The sequence below is a fragment of the Euleptes europaea genome, chromosome 12, assembly GCF_029931775.1.
Source record: "Euleptes europaea isolate rEulEur1 chromosome 12, rEulEur1.hap1, whole genome shotgun sequence".
NCBI lineage: Eukaryota > Metazoa > Chordata > Lepidosauria > Squamata > Sphaerodactylidae > Euleptes > Euleptes europaea.
Window position 1 is genome coordinate 48,383,781 of NC_079323.1, and position 23,461 is coordinate 48,407,241.

Sequence of the window (23,461 nt, forward strand, 5' to 3'; positions counted from 1 at the left end):
TCTAGGAAGCCCACAAATAAGACAACTGTAGCAGCATTGTCCTGCCTGTGTTCCACAGCACCTAATATAATAGGCATTCTCATCTGATCCTGGAGAGAATAGGTATGCATCATGACTAGTATCCATTTTTACTAGCAGCCATGAATAGTTCTTTCCTATGTTCTTATGTTCCTATGTTCTACTTCTTTCCTGTATTCTACTTCTTTCCTATGCCAGTTAATATACATGGAATTCAGGTAGGAATATGGAATGACTATTATGATTATTTTTTACATGACCCTATGCAGTTTCCACCCATTTAGCTTTGTCTTAGTCTGGAGGAATTATCTTCTAATTTTATAATTATGTAAACCTAAACCTCAGTAGTGTCCTAATAATAATGTTTCTGTTCACAAATTGAAAGAGAATGGTGTTTCAAAAAACACAAACAAGGAACATATTGAAATATGATGTCTCTCTTCCTTTCCAGGTCGTAGACATTATCATGCCTCACACTGCCCTAGACCCACTAGTCCTGTATCTACTGACAGCAATATGAGTGCTGCTGTAATACAGAAGGTTCGACCTGCCAAAAAGCAAAAGCACCAGCAAGGACATCTGCGCAGAGAAGTCTACACAGATGGTAAATGTCTTTAGATGTGCACTCTTCTAGTATGCCTGCAGAATTGCTGAGGGAGTCCATGGCTTGCCCTTCCTCTTGTTATGCTTATTTGACACAGCACACGGAAAGCATCATTGTTTTCATTCTTTACTTAATCTTCTTGTTACCCACATACAGACCTACCATAATTCTCTAATCAGCTATTGACTATCACTGTTTTGGAGACCTGATATGGCAAATGGATACAACAGAGGAAAATGATACATTCATGAGATAAAAATCTTCATTAAAATAAATCCTCCATAGTGTCATTTTTCCCCATCACAGAAACAATTTAGCATTCAAATAGCAGGCGGGGGGTGGAGGGAAATCGTTGCATTTTAATCCTAACCATAGTATTGTTCCAAGCCGTTACTTTGTGCACCAAAAGGCAAAATCTAATCATCTCCTCTCATGCCTTCACACACAATATCGACTCCTGCTGAAAAGGTAATGCTTGTATTCTCTGGGGAGTATAGACGGATAATGCAAACATTGTGATGTTGTCTAGAGAGAGCCTTTAATGAAAATGCCTCAGGAGGGCCAGCTTTTATTAAACCACCACCTTTCAGTTTTATAAAACAACCAAAGGGCTTTGTTAGAAATTCATGTACGAGATATTCCCAAAGACTTTACCCATCTTGTCAAGTTTTCTAAATTCACTAAAGAGGAAGGGGGGAGGGGCAGCACAGGCATCATCTCCCCCCCCCACCTCCTGCTTCTCAACAACAACAATCTGATTAGGACTTTCATTACCAGTCAGAATTTTTTTTCCAAAGAGGGGCATCATTTGCCATTATCATATGAAAGCCTAATATTATAGATACTTATCCGGGGTTACAAGAAGGGGTTTTCAAGCCACTTCTCCCTGTGATTCCTACCACTTGACAGAAAAATTTAATACAAAGCGCACAGCATGATGAGCAAAAGTAATTTTGCAATGAGTGGTTGTCCATGCTATTATCTGTACTTTATTCTGAGTATTTTCTCTCTCTAGCATCTATCTGATATTAGACTACATTAAATACTGGCATGACACAATGCACCTGGGCCTCTTGGCTTCTGCCCAGGCTGCCTTTGTCACTGAAACTGAATTGTCAGGATATTATCTGATTTCAAGAGGTTATTAAGGCAGTTTTCTCCATGTTTGTTTATTGGAGGAGTGTGTGCATGTGCATGTGAGAGAGAGAGACAGGAGAACACAGGGTATAAATCCTAAAACTATACAAATATTTTTTTGGGAATTTCCTATAATTTGCAAGGATGTCTTCTCAAGTTTTATTCTTTTCTTCAAAAAAAAAAAAAAAAAGTAAGGACCACCCCCAAGTGAAAAATAGCTTGTGTATCAAACTTTGGTCTGAAAACATCTATGCTGGAGAGAATATCCTAAGGCAGCCTTGTCTGGATCTTTATTCGATCATTTCCTTTTCTCTAAAACAGAAATAAGTAAAACACACAAATGCATGTCATAGCGAGTTTGTGTTAAAAGTTCTCCATAGCACTGTAGCTTAAAACTGCAGTTGCTTTGATGTAGCAACTAATTGATATAGGCTTTGTATCCTCAAGTACATGCTTATTTTAGCTCATGTACTAATTAGAGATGGATTTCTTCGGACCTGTGTGTTGTAATTAATTTGGCCAGGATGGGTGTACCAATGGGGCAGTTATTGCTCTTATATTTGCAATAGTAAGTAAAAAATGACACAAACATGGTGCGTGATTTTTTTTTTTAGTCTGTTTGTATGGTTGGATCTGAAATCTACTGAAAATATATCTACCTCAATGAAAAAAGTCAGGAAAATCAGTCCTATATAAAAATAAAGTATAAAATATGAGCAGTTTTTTTTTCTTTAATAGAAAAAGAATCATGTAGACATCTGTGAAACAGCTGACCTTTTCCTGTTACCTAAGAGTTTCTTGCATTTGATGACATCCAATGACATTTCTTTTATAAGGCAGTGGAGGGTGTTTCCTGCCACTCATGGTCCACAGTGAATAAATGAATGGATACACTTCAGTGCAGAATAAGTGAGCAAATCGTCGTATTTGAATGGCTGTTACAGGGGAGGCATTTAATAAGACCAAATTTGCTGGGGCATTCTCATTGTTTCATCGTGATGTTCGTCTTGTAACATGTGTTTAATGGACAGAAGAAATGGGAACAAGGTGGACAGATGGCTGTCATTCAAAATGGCTGAAAGAACTGATAGCTTGGTGTGTGGTGTGTAAAGTGCCGTCAAGTCGCAGCTGACTTATGGTGACCCCTTATGAATAGCTTGGTAAGAGGAATGAAAAGTATGTCACTTGTGGCTGTGGTATATTGGTATTGTTACTTTAAGGACAACTCCCAGAGGCTCTCTATAATGGAGAAGCTCAGATCTTGAGACCATAACTGGAGGAGGAATTTAGAGACACTGAAGCCTAGTTGTGGACCAACGTAGGCCATGTCAAATCTCTGTGTATAAAATGATAGATTTCTGTCCAAAAAGCTGGGGGGGGGGTCTGTTTTGGAACAGGGGTGAGTTGCCATGTAAAATGGAAATCTTGGCCTCTGTGCCCTGTTGGCTCTCCGGGGTAACCGGTTGGCTGTTGTGTGGAACCAAAGTTTTTTGTTTTGTTTTTTGCTGGCCATGTTGCTTTGTTTGTTTTTGTTTAATTTGTAGCCCATTTTTCTTCACAATGGGGATCCAAATCTGCTTACATCATTCTCCTATTCTCCATTTTATCTCACAACAGTCCAGTGTGATAAGTCAGGCTGAGAGTGTGTGACTGGCACAAGATCACCCAGCAAGCTTCTGTGGCAGAGCAGGCATTCAAACATGAGTCTCCAGATCCTAGTCTGGCAATCTAACCACTATTCAATTCTGGTTCTTGAGTACAACTTGCACAGCATAAGATAATTCTTACACAAATCAGCTCACTTAGACTTGCTATCACATATTCTTGTTCTTTGACATTAAAGATAGTAATAACAAGTGGGGAACCGCAAGAAATTTGTGGGGGGAGCTATAGCACTCCCCCCACCTTTGCTTCCTCCCCTCTTTCCTTCTCTTAGTCTCTCACTCTTTCTCCCTCCTACTACCCATTTTCTTATTCTCTCTGTCTTCCATGCCTGTCACTTTGCCCCCCCACCCATCACTCTTTCTGCTTCCCATTGCCATCCCAACCCCCCACCTGCTTCCCACACACACAGAACAACAGCGGCGGCAGCAGCTCTCCTGGAATCACAACACATCTCCCAACTACATATACCAGCCTCCCTTATGGTTGCCAGCTCCAGAAATTCCTGGATATTTGGACGTGGAGCCTTGAGAGGGTGAGATTTGGGGAGCAAAGCAATCTCAGCAGGGTATAATACCATAGACTCCACCCTCCAAAGCACAGCAGGGTATAATACCATAGATTCCACCCTCCAAAGCAGTTATTTTCTCCCAGGGAACTGATCTCTGTCATCTGGACATCAATTGTAATTCAAGGTGCTCTCCAGCCCTCGCCTGGAGATTGGCAACACCAGTTCCCCTGGAGGAAATGGCTGCTTAGGAGGGTGGAGTCTATGGCACCATCCCCTTCTGAGGACCCCCCCTCCTCAAGCCCCACCCTCCCCACTTGAAATCATAGTTTGATATTTCACAGGCTCTAGTATATTATAAGCATTGCTGCTTTTCCAAACTTTCTTACTGTGTTTAAATGAATTAAGAGAGAAAATCTAAAATATAGGTTTGGGGTTTCTTTGAACTATGGTGTTTGGATCTCTTACTAATTACACATTCTCAGAATATTAAACTTTGAAGACAGAAAAGTGTGAACGGTAGCCTTTGGGATACAACCTATTATTTATTTATTCATTTAATTTATACCCTGACTTTCTCACCAATGGGGACCCAAAGCAGCTTGAATCATTCTCCTCTCCTCTGTTGTATCCCCACAACAACCCTATGAGGTAGGTTAGGCTTAGACTATGTGACTGGACCAAAGTCACCCAACAAGTCTCCATGTCAGAGTGGGGATTCAAATCTGGATCGCCTAGATCCTAGTGCCTCTGATGGCTTGAAGAATTGTTGGGAGGACCCATTTTTATAAATTCAAGGAATATTTGATCTTCTATATCCCTTTCCTCTTTTTTCTTTCCCCCTGTTCTTAGACCGAGGTCTTAAACAATAAAACCATAAAACTTGAGTAGGACCCTGTGACGGATAAGGGGCTAATCTGCAGCAGGAGCTGACAGACCAAGAGTGGGGGGAGCCAGAGAGCTGACACTCTGAGCTCTGAGAGACAGAAAAGCATTCGAAGCTTGGGACCCAGCCTGGGTAGAAGGCTGTGAAAGTAGTCGAAGCTTGGGACCAGCTAGAGAAGGCTGTGATAGATTGGAAGCTTGGTAGCGAGACTGAGCGGAAGCTAGACTGTACTCTGTGAACCTGAGGGGTTCTGATAAAGCCGAAGCTATTGAAACACATAACCTGTGGGAGTGACAGGAGTGAGAATTGGGTTAGAGAGGGCCCAGTCTCCGGTCACAAAGGGGAATTAGTCTCTGAGGTAGAGCTATTCCGGTAGCAGGGAGGTGTGAAGGATTACAATCAATAAGGTTGGGTAATCAGAGAGAGAACTGGAAGAGGGATTTTGGATATTTCCCCAAACTTCTATGAGTTCTCTGAGGAGGGAAAGGAACTCAGACTTCCTTCACTCCTGTGAGCTAGGCTGGGGACAGAGTCTGAGAGAGTCTGAATCTGAGTAACAATTCTGAGGGACAGACCTAAGCTTGAAACTAAGAACTGAAGGAACTTGAGTGAAGAAAACATCTAAGACATCTCTCTGAAGTAATCTTATGTAGATTAACCTGACTTTGAGTTTTCCCTCCAATTTCTGCCTTTCCCTTGAAAATCAGTCTCTGTGAGTTCTGTTCAATAAACTTCCCTGTTTTGTCTGTTTAAGTTAAAAAGCCTCTTGTGTCATATTTCTCTCTGAGGTAAATACTGGTGTGGGACTGGAGGAGAAGGAAAATAATCTCCTCACAAATATACTCAGGCCAATGCTTTTCCCTCAGCATATACAGGCAGGCTGAGAGAGTGGGATATTGAGGTGGTTGAAAGGGGGGGTGCGTCATAGACCCATCTCTAAAAACACCTCCCTTTGTCTTTTCTCTGCAGCCTCCACAAAACGAGCAACAAAATAAGTATGCTGAGAGTCAGAGTCCTCTAAGAGGAACTGAACCTTTTGCTCGAGAAGATGTGGACCATTTGTTAAAACATGGTATAATCTATTTTAGCCTAAGTTGGTATATGTAATGACAATGCAAAAGGATATGTACCAAGCAGTCCACTGATTGAAGAGGGCAGGGACACAGCCAATCTGAAAAAGGGATCCTTAGCATACGACCCAGCAAAACCATTGAAAAAGGGCAATTGAATGCATAAAGATTCCACATAACTTTGGACTAACCAGAGAATCCATATAGGAAGGAAGATTACCCTTAGATAATAGGCCCAGGGCAAGTGGAGAACATGTCCTCTGAGCATGAAAATGAGTGTAACTCTTATCTCTAGCATAGATCAATTTGGCCACATGTTTTTTTTTTACATTGATCTACAGAAGAAGAGTAAAGGTCTTCCACTTTTAAATTTACAAGTGATAGCTTATGTTCAAAATGCTGGAGCCAGGCAGCCTTATAAGAGTCCTTGAGGGTTAAGCTTACCAAGCTATCCTCCAGGGCCTCAAAAAATAGTGAAACCAATAATTAAAGGCACATACCCAGGCATAAGCTTCTATTGAGCTAAGACCAAACTCATAACGAACGGCTGATGATTAAATGCACCTGGGGATCCCTCCAATTGCTCAAAGGAACGAGGACTGCACTCTATGAAATTGTCTACAGCAGAAATCCATATAGGGGCACCGTATAAAAGTTGTGACATCACTATTAAGCTGAAGATTCTAATAGCTGCTGGGATATAATGTGCCCGATTAGAGAGAGAAAATCGCAAAATTGCCTTCAGAGTAGCCATAGACGTCTGAGTGGCCAGTTGTTTATTACATCTCCAGGACAAGGTGGAATGCAATGGGACATCCAAATACCTAAATGAGGAAACCTGGGAAATCTTCCGCCCATTAATTATCCATGTTTCTCTTTTGGTGGAAGAGTGAGAAGCAAACTTAATAATTTTAGTTTTAGTAAAATGTATAGATAAGTCCTCATGCAAACAATAAGTATGGAACTTTTTCAGAGCCCGAAGAAGACCATCCCGGGTTCGGGAGAGTAAAACTGAGTCATCTGCATAAAGTAAAAGAGGGACTGAGGTATCCAGTAATTTAGACGGATGGAAAGAAGGGTCAATAAAAAGAATGGCAAATCAGACAGATACAAATTTAAAAGGGATGGTGCTAAAAGGCACCCCTGTCTAACCCCCCGGACAATGGGAAAAGGAGCAGTTAAATAATCCTCCCTATTACACCGCACTTGGGCTGTAGAATCAGTATAAAGGTTTTTAATTAACCACAACAATCTCCCATCAATTGTGGTGGACTTCCGTTTAGCCCTTAGTCGGGTTCTAGATATGGAATCAACTGCATAGGAAAGATCTATAAAAGCTGCATATAAATAGCCCTTCCTTGAGATGGCATACTTATTGATCAAGTGGGATCACATGACAGTGATCAAGTGTGCTATATCCCTTACAAAATCCCACCTGTTCTGGGCCAATAATCTTGGAATTGGCCATCTAAGACTGAAGTCTATTCAACAAAAAAGCTGCATTGATCTTACCAACTATTGACAACAAATTAATAGGTCGAAAATTCCTAGGGTTATCCTTATCTCCAGCTTTATAAATTGGAACAATTATGCTGGAACGCTCCATATCCCTTGCATGGCTAGCATGTAGTGTGTTTAGAAATTGAAACCATTTATTAACTGGAAATAAGGTATAAAGCTTTACAGTATTAAGCAGATAACTAACTTGATCTAATCTTACGATGCAAAGATATTTTAGTGAAAGAATTTTAATTTGCCTCAGTTGAACAAACCAAGACTGAATATGTTGGAAATTATTTTAAATAATGATTTGCATTCTCTGCTTTCAAAACTTGCTGGTGGAATTTATTTTCTACTTCCACAGTTATTTTTCCCATGGTTCCAATATCCTCTCATTTAGAGTGGGGTTGAAAATTACAGTGACTTTTTAGATTTTCCCTGTAGGAAATGCTATAAAATAGTATGTGTTAATTGTTTTTCTTTAAGCAGCCAACAATGCAGCAGTGATATGCAGATATATAAATGAAATAGTTAAGCGCAGCTGACCTTTTCTGGTTACCTCTGAGTTCCATATATTAGTTTGATGTCACTGTATGATTTGTTTTTTATTTCTCAGCATGGAGGTCTCCGTTTTCTGTTTAATAACTAAGTATGCCAGTTTGCAGTAGATGAAGCAGATTGATTCTGGATTTTCTCTGTGATTTGAGCTCTTAAATAAATACCACAGGGGTGAATAGTGTTGACCTCTACAAAGTTTCCTTTTTTGATTTGGAGGATTCCTCTCAGCAAGGAATGCCATGCTGTAATGAACAGGACATACAATCTCTTAGCAACATGCTACAATGTTTTAGGAGCAATCCAGAGCAGATTTACTTAGAAGCTAGACCTATTTTATTCAATTGGACTTACTCCCAGGGAAGTGCTTTTGGGATTGCAAGCTTTGTAGCCAAAATGATCAAATACCAGAGAGAGATGGAAACTATTAAAAAAATCTATAGCTTCTATTAAAAATATTGTCTGAACCATGGTTCAGTTATATGAAATGATCTGACTGTGGAATCCACTTTTGAAACGGTATGTGCCACAATCTTCCAAGAAAAATGTTTTGGTGCAGAGGAAAGCCATAAGGCCACAAAAGATCCCTGTAGCAAGTTACTTCACGTGAACAGCTTAACATACAGAACGGCTACTGCACAGTTACAATTTCAAGGTGCTTCCATTTCTATCCCATTTTGTGTGAAGCTGGTTTTTTTATACACTGGCAGCACAAATCCTGAGGGCCACAACAGTGGCGCTGCTGGTCCGTTCCCTAAGGACGTCCCACAGGGAGAAATGACAGGCACCCCTCTGCAAGGCGCAGGCAGCATAGCAACCATGCTAGAACACATCGCATCCCCGACAACACCCACCAGTCAGACAAGGGCAGCCAATGATGCCCCCGTGAGTGGCTCGCACACGTACAGCCAATCACTGCTGGATAATCCCGCCACTGCCCCTCACCGCCACTGCCCCCCATGGACAGCCAGTGGACGGAGGGGAATACTCAACAACAGCACAACTCCAACAGAGGCACGTGATCCAAATGCCTTCCCATAGAGGATGGGCACCCAAGCAGCAGACAGAACACTTATCCCTTCCCCGGCAAGGGCCTGACTGGCACCAAAAGTGTTACCAAATGTGGCCATCTCTGCTCCGAACCACACATCTACTTCCCCTGAAAAAGTAACAACAGAACGACAAGCACAGACAGCGGACAGGCGCAAACCCACAGCCTCCATACCCAAGCCCAATATTCTAACCAGTGGGCCAAGAGGGTAGGTTCAAAGGAGGCATGGCAGCAGGCATTAGATGCTCCACTGCAGCCATGTCATTACCACCAGCCACATGGGGCCAGGCAGAGGCCACTGCACAGATAGATATGGCTCAGTGGAAAGGTGTGGCCAGGGCTCCTGGTTCAGTCCCCACATGGGCAGAGGGGAGAGTCAGTCAGAAGCTGTGGACCTGATGTTTTGCCCCTTCAAGTGACAGAAGGGGAATGGGATGGCCCAGCCGATGGGCTGCCCTGGAGATCCATGATTTTAGAAAGGATGCTACTCCACAACTCCTCTATGCTGCACCCATGGCAGCAGCTCCCTTGCATCCACCCTGAGCCCGCTGTACCTGCACCACCAAGCTGTATGCCTTATCAGATGCCAGCTGCACTGTGTGGGGGGGGTATGGAACCCAGAGACTGCCCCCCAATGCTAGGGTAGCCACACATACTTTTGGACCACCCACCAGCCTGTTCCCTGTGCAAGCTGGAGACAGCAGCCAGCAGATTGTGTGTGTTGGAAGAGGGTGGGGTAGAATGCATGGGGTCAGCATTCAGGGTACCACTGGACTCCTGCTATGTTTGGAGCTGAAAGCAACAAAAGTCCAGTAGCATCAGAAAGACCAATAACAGAAATCCCAAAAACCCTGCATAAGGCCTTGGCTGAGAAAGAATAACTTTCCTAAAAGCACTGGATGAGTTTGTGGCAGAGGCGGAATTTGAAAAGGAAAAAAAAAAAGATCTGTTGAATCTCAGTCCAGTGTCCCAGCTACTACATCATATCAGCTCCTTTCAAATTAGATGTGTTGGGGAAGGAGGGCAGAGTGATTGATTGTTAAAAGGAATTCTGTGAGAACAAGCAGGGAAGTTGCAAAGACTTGCTGGGGCCATCTCATGTTCCTCTCCAACACTGTTTCCTATTTCCCTTTCCTGAGAGCCCCCATAAGCACCTCTTTTCATGCTTACTTCTTTGCTACCCCCCAACCAACCAAACTATCTTTACCACCATGATCCTAGTCTACAGTTTTCTTTCCTTCCCACTAGCAGCCTCTACCCAAGAAAATTATAGCCCAGTTTCTGGGCCAAATTGCATGATGAAGAAACCTAAAGGACTTGTGGATGGCACCTCACTTTCCCCTAATTCTCCCTTACCACACTATTTGCTCTTTTCCCTCTTCCTTGCAAATCCCCATATCCTCATTTTTTTCTCTTTCCCACCCACCCACCAACCTACTTTTTATTTGGCCCAATCTTCAATTATATTTATTATTTATTTGTTTAATCAATAACCCAAATTTCTCCACAGGTGGGACCCAAAGCATCTTACAGCATTCTCCTCTCATCCACGTTATCCTCATAACAACCTTGTGAGGAAGATTAGGCTGAGAATGTGTTACTGGCTCAAGGTCATTCCATGAGCTTCCATGGATGTTGGAATCCTAGTCTGAAACTTTAACCACTACACCACACCAGCTTTCATAGGGTAGCTGCTGAGAACAGCTGGGCCTGGATTAGTCATGAAAGCTGTGAGGTATCAATTCACCCTGTGGCTGCTGCTGGATTGCTGAGTCCTCCCTCAAAGGTCAACAGAGCCCTGGAAAGGGCCCTGTGCACTCCCTTTACCTTTTTACTGATAGATACCAAGGGTGGAAGGCTGGCAATATTGTTGTGGTTGCGTAGCAATGGCCACTGAGGGCATTTGTTTCTTAAAGCTTACAGATGTTTCAATTATTTGAAGCAGCTAACCCCCCGTTTTTTTTTTATTCCAGATTTTTCTGCAAACCTGGGGCTTTTCTCAAGTTTGCAGAAAGAACTATCTTGTCTGTTCATGGCCCCAATCTCAAGATTTAAGTATCCACAGATGGGGCCATGTTGAGTATTTATGGTTGCCAGCTCTAGGGTGGGAGATTCCTGGAGATTTGGGGGGTGGAGCCAGGGGAGGGACCTCAGCAGGGTATAATGCTTTATAGTCCACCCTCGAAAGAGGCCATTTTCTCCAGAGGAGTAGAGCTTTTGTCTGGACATAAGTTGTTATTCCTGGACATCTCTAGGCCCTAGAAGTTGGCAACCCTATGAGAATTAGATATATTGATTGATCGATATCAGTGTGGAACCATGTGATTTGGAGATTAGAGGTAATAAGGAACAAAAATCATGGATAGAGATGCAGAGCAGTGAGCCCAAGAAAATGCAAAGAGCAACAGCCACGGAAGTATGAATATTAGGTTGCCTATTTCAGACAAAATATAGAAGAGAAATAACTATATACATTGTTACTTTCCCCTGCCAGCACCTTTCCTTAAACCTAGGAACTGACTTCTTAATAATAAGTATTTTCCATCTTTTGAAATTGCCATTGTATGTTTCATGAGAGAGATAGGAAATTTGTCTAAAAAACTAGCTCTCAAATTATGTGAAAGTGTTTGGAAACATGGGCATGATGATAATGATAAAAATAATAATGTAATCCTGTGTGGTAATTTTATTTTATTTTCTTTCTGTAGACCTGCCACCTCCTCCTGTACCGCCTCCTGCTGTAAAATCTCCCACTGCCCAATCCAAATCTCAAATGGAGGTTCGTCCTGTCATGTTGCCAAAGCTCTCTTCTATAGAACCAAGAACAGAAAGGGCAGCGGAAAGAAAAGGAACCAGCTATAAAGGGAAAGAAGGCTCTGACGGCCGCCAGCATTCTGATGTTCGGACAAGTTCAGGGGAGCGCCGGGAATCACAGGAACAGCAAAGTGATAGCAAGCTACGAGGAAACAAAGCAGCAAGGCGAGATGGCACACCAGCAAAAACACATCTTCTTCAAGGTGAGTTGAAATGCTGGGTGTGTGTTAATTAAAGCTTTGCCTGTAGTTATGAGTAAAGTTTTTGCAGTACAACCAACCCTAATAGTGTAGTGTAGCGTAGTGGGGCTGCCTCTTCTCGTGATGGACATGGGAATCTTGCCTCCTAGAATTTAATTATATCATAACACAAAGCAAATATAGAGCCCTGAAGTGCTCATCAAGTAGGAAATATAGGAAAGTAAGCCATAAGCAAATAAAACCAAATTCCCTTTAGAAATTTAATGTCTTTTGTACATCCCATACTGCATTGCATGATTGCATTTCATTGGTTATTGTAACACGAGAAGCCCCAAGAAAAGCATTTAGGAAGAGCCATGTGAGTTTTTCTTCTTTGCATCATGGTGTTGTTGTTTTTTATTTCCATCCAAAAGTTTTAAAAAATTAGCTCCCTTTTTCTTCACTTCCCTAAAAGCAAAAAGTACAGCAAAGGCCATTCTGTCCCCTTTAATGATGTGAAGAATATAAAAACAAAAGAACAGTAGCCTGGCTTCTGGCTGCAAATATCAGTGCACAGTATGTTACAAAAACCACAAATGGATCATACCAGACGAACATAATCTTTGTTTAAGTAAGACCTGATAGAGGAATGTGTAAGAAAGAATGTGTAAGACCCCCGGAAAAGCTGTGATCAAAGACGCAAGCCAGGCCTTGATACTGGTCACCCTAGGCATGAAACAGCAGAGTAGAAATTGGGCAGTAAATTGGTTAAATAGGCTGAAAAGCAAAAGGTCATTATAAATGGCAGTAGGTCACAATAAAGAGAAGTAATTAGCAGGATACTTCAGGATTGGTGCTGTAGTTGTTGGTTTTCAATTTCTGTATTAATAGCTTAGGGCAGGTGGCAAAACTTGCCGAGGACACTGAGATTGGAAATAATGTTTAAGTAATTTATCACCATACAAAAACAGTGTTAAAATATTAGGGGGGAAACTATGTATTGATTTATGACTCAAAGAATTACAGAGCTGGAAACTTCATTATTAGATAACATACTCTGTCTTTTTCGTTGCCCAGCCCTGTGTCAATATAGGATCTTTACTACATAAAAACTAACCATTGTTGACATACGTCTTAACTTTTTGTAGCAAACTGGATAGTTTGTGGGAAATAGAAGCCTTCCGATTCTTTGTATTGTGTCACTGTTGAGCCTAGTAAATATCTAAAATCTATTAAGCGTGTAAGGACGTTTCTGTGACTAATTCACTGAAATACATTATGAGCTTAGTGGTTCGTGGCTGTTGGGTACAACTTATACATACGTGTGCAAATTTTTCTGGGATACTTCGTCCTGCCTGCAGCATACATGAAACATGAACCATATAATTCCTGAATCAAGAACTTGTGCATTTTAGCTGCAGCAATTTCCTTGATCTGATAGTTGCCTTTTAGAGGATACTTGTTCTGTGGCTGAAATACTTACATTCTTAATTTATACGTTATAATGTTCACCCCTGTTGTGACCAGCCATATGAAAGGAAAAAAGAAAATAAGTACCCAGAATTAAAGTGAACAGGACTTACCTGGTCACGCTTTGCAATCCTCTTGGGTCTGGCTCCGGGGGGAAAGGAGGACTCACTGCGGGGGGAGGGGCGAGTGGCACCGTTCTCTTCCCTCCACGTGTCGGGCATTTGCCCTCCCTTTCACTGCCCCGCCGCACAGCCTATCAGCATGCAGGGCTGACATGGAATGTGTGGCATCAGGGGGTGATGGCGCTGGTGCTCCCCCACCCCTTCCCTCGCCTATTTAAGGGCAAACTGCCCAGGCACCGGCCTGTTTGTGGCCTGGCAGCAGCGAGTCCCTCCCACCCTCCCTTTGTTAGGGCTTGTTGTTTTCTTCCTTTCGTCACAGCTTGGGCGGTTTTTGGCATTGGGACTGATCCAAGTTGGGGAAGATGTGCCTGTGTGCCTGCCTTCCCCATTTTGGGGACCCCCATAAGGGATCTTGGGATGGAGTACATCATTGTTGTCCAGCTCAGGGGCTGTTTATTTACTCCACTCCCAGGTGGCGTAGGCTTCACCCAGAGATCTATGTCCTGGGGGGGGGGGGTCATCTATATGCTACTCCAGTTGCTGTCCCAACATGTGGGTTGGGCCGTTCTATCAAGCTATCGATACATCGGATGGCAGGGTGGTCACCCGATCCCTGGATCCATTCTGTTGTAATCAATAAAGCTGTGGTCGTTTGTTTTCCCAAATAAATCATTGTCTGTATGTTTTATTGGTTTACCTTTCCCCCAGGGAGTTGTTTGCCCATGGGATCGCAGTTAGCCATCTATACACTAATGCCTTATATTTATTGTATTGTTTGATTGTTGTGAGCCACCCTGAGCCTGGCCCTGCACGAACACAAAAGTCTGTGTGAGGCGACATAACTCCTGAAACAGGATGGAGGGCAAATTAATTATTTGAGTGCCCTTCTTCATTGACTTAACAAAGGAAGAAGAGAAACCAGGAGTTGGTTAATGAAATAGCAATGCCCTTGGGCTGTGCATATACCTCTAGGGTATGTTGGGATATCAGTGATGTCTCCAGTGTTGGAAAGTGTTTTGTTATTGGGAATCGACATGCCACTGAGCTGGGGGAGATTGCACTTGTTCTGCTTTCCTTGCAGCAACGTCCTTCCTCTTCATTCCAGGATATTTCTAGTGTCATGGTTGTAAAAGGGGGTACCTTTTAAACCAACTAAGTCCACAATAAGAGGGGAAACCTAGTATCTAAGGAGTCTTAGCTGGAAGAAGGGGCATGTTCTCCTAAACAACTGTAGTTTATACTTGCATAAACTCCAAACTATTACCATTTCAAAACTGAAAGACGTACAACACATTTTGGAGAATCCATCTGTCTATGGCCATACTAACAAATGTAATATTCTCTCTACAGAAGATATTCTGCCATATTGTAGACCTACATTTCCAACATCAAACAACACTAGAGATCCCAGTTCCTCAAGCTCTATGTCATCAAGAGGATCAGGAGGTAGACAAAGGGTAGAACAAGCAAATCTAGGTCGAAGGAATGCTGCAGAAATGCAGGTATTTAGAACATATGAGAGAGGCGAGGATGAAGAAGAAGAAGAAGAATTACAGGTAATAGCAGTCTGACAATTTCATTTTATCATTGGAGGATGAAAAATCTGTTGTGCAAATACAAGGGCTTATCCCTTAAAAATCCTATACTTAGATTGGTTAGTGTATAATGGTTTCACACTGATGGCCTTAGAGGATAAGCATATCTCCAATTGTACTTTATTTAATATACTGATTTTATCCTGCCTACACCCAAGGGGGCTGTTTCGTATTTATTTCTGTTTAATATTTTCTTAATCCTAACACTGATCTAAGTGCTGGCTGAGGATGTTTGCCAAGGTTTTTTACAGTCCTTTGCTGCTAATTAATTGATTTCATGTTAAGACACGAAAAGTGAAATGTGAAGCAAAATCATGTCGAACATCTTATCATGTCATGAGAAAAAAGACCAGAAATCTCCGGCCTGTGAAATTCAGAGCCTTAAACTGTAGCCATAATTATGCTGGAAAGACGTAATTGTTGTCTTCCTTAATTCTATGAAATATTTCTTAGTTCCAATACTTACTTTATAGCAGTCATATCTTAGCTACCTTTTAAACCACTGTTTAAGCAACAGCCTGTTCTGGGGCATAAAGTGCTTTTCATGCATTCATTTTGAAAATTGGTGTATGAAAATATTTTGAGTGAGACTGCAAGATAATACCCAGCAATGGTTTTGATTTTTTTTACAGGAAACTGAAAGCTGAAGAAGACATGTACTGTTCCACATTTTTTGAAATCTGATCAAAAAGATATCACTTAAGATGCCTCAAGTCTGATATTGGATGCCAGAAATAATAGTCAGTGCAATCAAGAGTGTACAGTTTCTCATCTTTTTTACGCCATCAGAATGCTAATCTTTATTTTAATGTTTCTTTAAAAAACTCATCAAAATGAACATTGCCTGTTTATTCCCTTAGGCTAAATATACCACATTTTCTCTGACCAAGAGGGCAATTAAACTGCTTTTTTTGTGGTGCTAAGCTAGTTGCTACTTCCAGTTTTGGGCAGAAGGAGGAGTTCTGGTTTGCTCTCACTGAGGCAGTGCAGAATAACACATCTGTGCCACTAAACTGGTACATAATCCTCTTTATAGATTACCACTGATTAGACAATAGCAAGTTGCAAAGAGTGATGTCTATGCAAAGGGTTTTCTAACCTTACATTGTTGTTATAGGCTGCATTTGTTTCACTGCACTGCATTTTCTTCCAGCAGTAAGAGCCCTTTGCCGCAAAAATTGCTATTTCATATAATTTGGGTTATAGTGGTTCACACGCATTCATTTTTCAAACCCTCACAGAACTTTAATTTGTATATACATTATTCCTTTAATCATGAAGGTACATTCTTTACTGGAGAACTCTTTTAGGGATAGGAAGAAGGCATGCCAACGAGAACTTGGCAGTTATAAATTGAGTTAGGTTTATCAATGACTTGAACAATTGTTGGTCTTAACCAGTTCTTCTGGAAACACAAACTTACAAAGCAATGGACATTATTAAGCATCATTGAGAAAGGACATCTTCATCATGACTGGCCCAAATCTCAGACCTCTGCTTTATAGTGTCAATTCACCTTAAAGAAGTGCCACTTAAAGAAGTTATGTTTGATCTCGGGGGTTTGGGAGGGGGGTTGTTTTTCTTTTTTTGTAATGCACTGTTAATCTTTTTTGTTTGTTGGTTTTAAAAGCACAATCACTAAACTTTATTTGTAAAACATTGTAACTATTAATCGTTTTTGTCTTATTGTAAAATGTTACGCTTTTGTTTTGTTTTTCATATTTTTGTTAATGCTCTATGTTTGTATTGGGAGTATTTCAATGCTGACAGATGGTAAAGGTAGCAACCTAAGAATGGGCCATAAACAGAACACTTTTCCCATTTCCTGGACTTTAAACACTCAAGTTTCCTGTGGCCTATCTTGACATTGGATTTCCACTAAAACTGAAATAGAGCCATTAGTTCCTGTGAAATTACAGGATTATGTCCTCTGTCTGTAGATTTTTATGATCTCTTTTGTAATTATAAAATTTCTTTGTCATCGGTGCTAATGGAAAATTGTGTGTTTGTTTATGGACAATTATCAGGCCTAGCCTCAATGGGGAGGGTGGGGAGGAAAGAAGTGTTTTGGCATTTACTGAGGGCTAAACATTTTCATTTAGGTAATTTTTAAGAAATGGTTACAATAGAAAGGATGTGCAGTACTGAGGGAACAATCCATGTGATTAATGTTTTTCATTATGTTCATGTAAGAAACCTCATATTTTAGCCATAATTTTGCATACCGAGGATTCAATAATCATAAAAGTAATTTTTGTCACATTATTTATTAAAAACGTTCTCAAATACATCACCCTTTCTTGTCAAGTTTCTTGTTTTCCCTAAAGAGTAACGTTAGGAGCTAATTCTCAGTAATACACAAACCAGCTGATCAGGTTATAGTATAAATCAAACAGTGAAAAAATAGCAGAATCATTTATCTTAGCACCACAGAATTTTAGGACAGCATGTGTTCTAAATTCATCTGTACTGGAATGGAAGTCAGGAATTAGCTTGTATGCCAATTACTAGCAAAATGACAATCATATTCCAAGGACCTCATGTTTTCTAAGGATGTCAGAGACCACACTACATTTCAGTGTATTTGGTGCTCAGATATATTGCTTTCCCTACAGAAAATCCCTAACTGCAACCCTAACTTCAAGTGTAGATCTTCCATGAACACCCATCTTCCATGAACCTGTCTAAAATCACTTTTAAAAGAATGTAAGCCAAATGCCATCACTACATTTTTGTGCACTGAATGATTACGCATTGTGTGATTGATTACTCATTCCCACACTTTTTTCCTGTCCTGATTTCAAATTGCATTTGTTTTGTTATGATTTGTGTTTTTCTCTTCACCTTATAGGTCCTAAACTACCACATTTAAAAGGACATATTCTAGACTTTTGTTAACACAGTTGGCAGCCTCTTACAACGCATTCCTGAGCTTTCGGCATGCGGGGACGGCAGGGAGGAGGTGCCGCTGCGGCGCCTCCTAACCCGTTTCCCTGGTTAGCAAAAACTTGAAAAAGCCTTTAAAAAGCTTTTTAAATTTTAAATGGGGCTTTCAGCCCCATAGAGAAAAGCAGGCGGAGCACCGCCATTCTCGCCGCTGGCGTGCCAGGCTGAAAGGGGACAGGGAGCTGCCTAAAGGCAGCTCCTCCCCCCAGCATGCCCCCAGAAATGCCAGAACACCTCCCAGAACACTGGCATGGGACTTTATGCCAGTGGGACACCACTACAAGGCCCCATCGGCGTCCCGGGGTGGTGCTGCCGTGGCAGCGCCAGAAGACCGGCGTACGGGCCCCCCCGCCAGCGTTGGGGCCCCTAACAGTGGCATAAGTGTCCCAGATGCCGGTGTTGGGGGCCCCAACGCCAGAGCAGCCCCTTCCTGGCCTCCTGAGGACTTTGGTCCTTAGAAGTCAGGAATGCGCTGCTAGACTTGTATGTACAGTGAGGGGAAAAAGTATTTGATCCCCTGCTGAATTTGCCCGTTTGCCCTCTGACGAAGAAATGACCAGTCCATAATTTTAATGGTAGGTTTATTGTAGCTGTGAGAGACAGAATAACAACAGGAAAAACCCCAGAAACCCAGAAGACAAAAGTCAGAGATTGATGTGCATTATAATGAGTTAAATAAGTATTTGATCCCTTTGCAAAAGATGACTTAGTATTGGTGGCAAAACCCTTGTTGGCAATTACAGAGGTCAGACGTTTCTTGTAGGTGGCCACCAGGTTTGCACACATCTCAGGAGGTATTTTGTCCCACTCCTCTTTGCAGATCCTCTCCAAGTCAGTAAGATTTTGAGGCTGATGTGTAGCTACTCAAACCTTCAGCTCCCTCCACAGATTTTTGATGGGATTAAGGTCTGGAGACTGGCTAGGCCACTCCAGGACCTTAATGTGCTTCTTCTTGAGCCACTCCTTTGTTGCCTTGGCCGTGTGTTTTGGGTCATTGTCATGCTGGAATACCCATCCTCAACCCATTTTCAATGCCCTGGCTGAGGGAAGGAGGTGCTCACCCAAGATTTGACGATACATGGTCCCATCCATCGTCCCTTCAATGCGGTGAAGGTGTCCTGTCCCCTTAGCAGAAAAACACCCCCAAAGCATAATATGTGCCCCTCCATGTTTGACGGTGGGGATGGTGTTCTTGGGGTCGTAGGCCTCCTCCAAACACAGCGAGTTGAGTTGATGCCAAAGAGCTCGATTTTGGTCTCATCTGACCACAACACTTTCACCAAGTTCTCCTCTGGGTCATTCAGATGTGCATTGGCAAACTGCAGACGGGCCTGTACATGTGCTGTCTTGAGCAAGGGGACCTTGCGGGTTCTGCAAGATCTCAGTCCTTCATGGCGTAGTGTGTTACCAACTGTTTTCATGATGACTATGGTCCCAGCTGCCCTGAGATCATTGACAAGTTCCCCCCGTGTAGTTCTGGGCTGCTTCATCACCGTTCTCATGATCAATGCAACTCCACAAGATGAGATCTTGCATGGAGCCCCAGACCGAGGGAGGTTGACAGTTAGGGTTAGGGTTGTCACCTTTTCACCAAGCTGCTTGGCAATAGTCTTGGATCCCAGTCCAGCCTTGTGCAGGTCTACAATCTTGTCCCTGACATCCATGGACAGCTCTTTGGTCTTGGCCATGGTGGCTAGTTTAGAATCTGATGGATTGATTGCTTCTGTCGACAGCAGAACCCTAACCCTAACCCTAATCTGGCTGGTTGGTAGGGGATCAAATACTTATTTCACTCATTATAATGCACATCAATCTCTGACTTTTGTCTTCTGGGTTTCTGGGGGTTTTCTTGTTGTTATTCTGTCTCTCACAGCTACAACAAACCTACCATTAAAATTATGGACTGGTCATTTCTTCGTCAGAGGGCAAACGGGCAAATTCAGCAGGGGATCAAATACTTTTTTCCCTCACTGTACATTTCTGTTCGATTCTTTTGTTCAACTTGGGCTTTCACTTAAACTTCAGCAGCCAGTCATGAGATTATGGGTACAAAGACCCATTCATGCAAGAGATCATTGAATGAATATGTGTAAGAATATGTATGAATATGTGTATTATAGAACTACAAACAGGAAACCCACAAGGACTTGTGGAGGTATATTCCCTGCAACCCCTTTCCCACACTATTTCCTCTTTCACTCCTCCTGACAGCTTCTGTATCTCTTCTCCTGCTTCCTTCTCTCCTTTTTCCTCACCAACCACCCTTTATTTTATCTCCCCCCAAATTCTGTCTTATTTATTATTTATTTACTTCATTTATACCCCACCGTTCCCAGTGGAGGTCCACAGCAGCTTACATTATTTTTCCCTCCATTTTACCCTAACAACAATCCCGTGAGGTAGATTAGGCTGAGAGAGTAACAGGCCCAGGGTCATCCAATTGTCTGGCATCAAGGAATCTGGCAGCCACTGTTGCACCTTGGTGAGTCATGTAAATTGCATTCAAGCAAGTTTCCCAGTGGTTGCTGCTGGGCCTTGTCCTGGTAACTCCAGGACAGGAGGGGGACTAGGGTTGGATTGGGAGACCAAAATAGACCTGGAAAAGTCCCCCCATCTTTTACTGACAAAAACCGAAGGTTGCTTTTCAGCAACATCATTGTGGTTGCCTCACAAGCCCATAATGGCCACTGATGTCTCAGAGGGCTTTCATTTCGTAAAGGTACAGGTTCTCTTATTGTTTTGGAAGATTTCAACACCCCAATGTAATTTTTAAATTTCAGATTTTTCTGCAACCCTGGGGCTTTTCTCAGGTTTGTTGAAAGAGCTGTCTTTTTTGTGCATGGCTTCAGTCTCTGGGTTTAAGTATCCACAGATGGGATCCTGTTGAAAATCAGATATATTGACAACAGGGGGCCCTGAGAAGCTCACAGGGAAATTCTGCTCTAGTTTCTGACCCCCCAGACACCTTTCTCTACTCCTTTCTCCCAGTGCAGCCACCCCTCTTCTTCCCCCCTTTATCCCAACTCTAGTCCCTACCTCCCCTTTCTACCCCTGCCCCCTGTTTCCTCAGTCTGTCCTCCCCACCACTCCCTCCTCCTCACCACCACCAGAAGAAAAGAAGTTGGAAACAATTGCTTCCAACTTCTTCCCTTCTGGGCTCCCTTCTGTGCATGTGCACTCCATGTGCACCCCCTGTCTCTGTTTCACTGGCATTGTTACCATTGGCAACAGCAAACAAATAGCAGCTGTAATATATGCAAAAATGTTTTCTTATCACTAAACTGCACTATCACACCAAATGGCTGTATCTTAATCATCCAATATAATCCTTAACGATGCAAGATATAGAAAAAGGCATATTTTCATATAAGTAAGGAAGCAGAATGATGGGAACCTGTAGACCCTACAATGACAGACCTTCTACAAAAATTAAACACAGAGGAATGGAGTATACTTTAGCACTTATCTCATTGCCCCAGTACCCCAAATAAAGATATGAGATCATAGTGTGGGTTTAGCTAGTTTATTAAAATTAGCTGAGCTCAATTAACTATGATAGTTGTTAAATGAGGGCAGGCTGCACTGGGCAGCCAAATCATGGCTGCCTTTTGTTCTGGCAAATCCACCCTGGCTCCAAACTCGGCCAGCAGCTACCAGCAGCTTTGTTTATCCTCACCTGCACTTAATGTGCTGAGAGATGCCCAGCCCCCTTCCCAGATGCACTGTAAAGGCTCTACCAGGTTTGGCAAGATAGTAAATGAATAGTTGTATTTGCATATAGCCGTAGGCCATTACAACATGTCAATCAAGATATTGCCAACACCAAAGGTGGTCCTTCACAAGCCCCATCCTGCCATAAAGCCAGTGATGGTCTGTTCAGGACACATCCTCCATCATGCCCGATGGCTCAGGGTATTCACCACTCATCCATACCTATAATGAGCAACCCACCTTATCTCTGCCAAACAAGGAGGTTATATTAAAAAAACAGCCACTATGACCAAACATAAACTAAACCAAAATTGACATGATGTGTATATGAAATGATATTAATCCTGAAGAGCAATAGCATATGTCTAACAATTCTATCATCAAAAATGCACATAGAAGAATCTTAAGATTTTACAATCTATACAAAACACTGGTGCCTTCCATACATGCTAACATCTGTGTAATCTACAAGTGAGACACATTTTCAAGAGCGCGATGTGGCAGTTTCAATAAAGAACATACATGAGGCAGGATGTAGAAAAGATTCTATTGCAGCAGGAAGCAAGGTTTATTTTTCTGTTTAATACCATGTCACCTAAGGGCTTGAACTCCTCATTTGACTTAGTGTGTTTTCTTTGAACATATAGCTTTAAGAAACCCTATCGATGTAGAATGGAGCACACCTGACACTAATTTACAGCTATAAAATTGGGTCTTCAACCAATAGGCTTTCAGTGATACAAGCTTACTTGCCAGCCAATGGTAGGTTGCTAGTGAGCATATCTGGATAAGTGTTATGTAATTTGTAGTGGTGTTACGTATTAGTTTTGTGTGTACATGAGAGATATACATTTTGTACTTGGTTGTGTATATAATCTCTTATGGTGCATTTATTAGACTCTTGAGCCAAGAGCGCCTTTGGAAACAGTTATAACTTGGAAATACTGCACAAGTGCCACCAGAGCAAGTTAAAATGCGACTGATGAAGGACATGTGAAATGGGAAAATACTGGATTCCTATCTCACTTTTCGCTGTGGTCTCTGTTTCATTGATCATTGCACTTTAAGACTCACTTTTCACTGCGGTCTCTGTTTCATCGATCATTGTGCTTTAATGACTGTATACTTTTTGGCATTGGGTTTTTGCCTCGCTTATCATCGCACTCTTGAAACTGTGTCTCACTTGTAGATTACACAGATGTTTGCACGTATGGAAGGCACCAGTGTTTGTATAGCTTCTAAAATCTTAAGATTCTTCTATGTGCATTTTTTATGACAGAATTGTGTTGTTGGATATATGCTATTGCTCTTCAGGATTAATATTGTTTCATATAAACAAGGAGGTTAGCCTAGCAGCCTAATGTTGTGCAGGCCTTGATGTGAATCAGCTAAATAGGCATCACAACCCTTGGAAAACAGATGGACGCCATCGTCCCTGTACAGGTAAGGCATATTGTACTTGATCACCCGGTGTGGGATATAACCCCCCCACACTGGCCAAAATTTCATTATGCCCCCTCCAGATGTGCAAAGTCTTATCTTCTCAGTTCTCCCAGTTCTCCCACATTTCTTTGTCTTCTTGGCAGCATGCAGCAAAAAGCTGCAGCACAAGGCTGAGGCATCCTTAAACAAC

At 42.1% G+C, this 23,461-nt stretch overlaps 1 protein-coding gene across 1 annotated transcript in view; it reads left to right on the forward strand.

Annotated features, from left to right (window-relative positions):
• ROBO1 (roundabout guidance receptor 1) overlaps positions 1-15,924 on the forward strand; it is a 711,324-nt gene extending 695,400 nt beyond the window's left edge. Inside the window, exons 28-31 of the mRNA XM_056858074.1 lie at positions 470-622; positions 11,700-12,008; positions 14,927-15,132; positions 15,804-15,924. Of these exons, the coding sequence (XP_056714052.1) occupies positions 470-622; positions 11,700-12,008; positions 14,927-15,132; positions 15,804-15,818 (683 nt within the window). The 3' untranslated portion in view covers positions 15,819-15,924. The remainder of the gene's footprint in view (positions 1-469; positions 623-11,699; positions 12,009-14,926; positions 15,133-15,803) is intronic.
• The last annotated feature ends 7,537 nt before the right edge of the window (positions 15,925-23,461 follow it).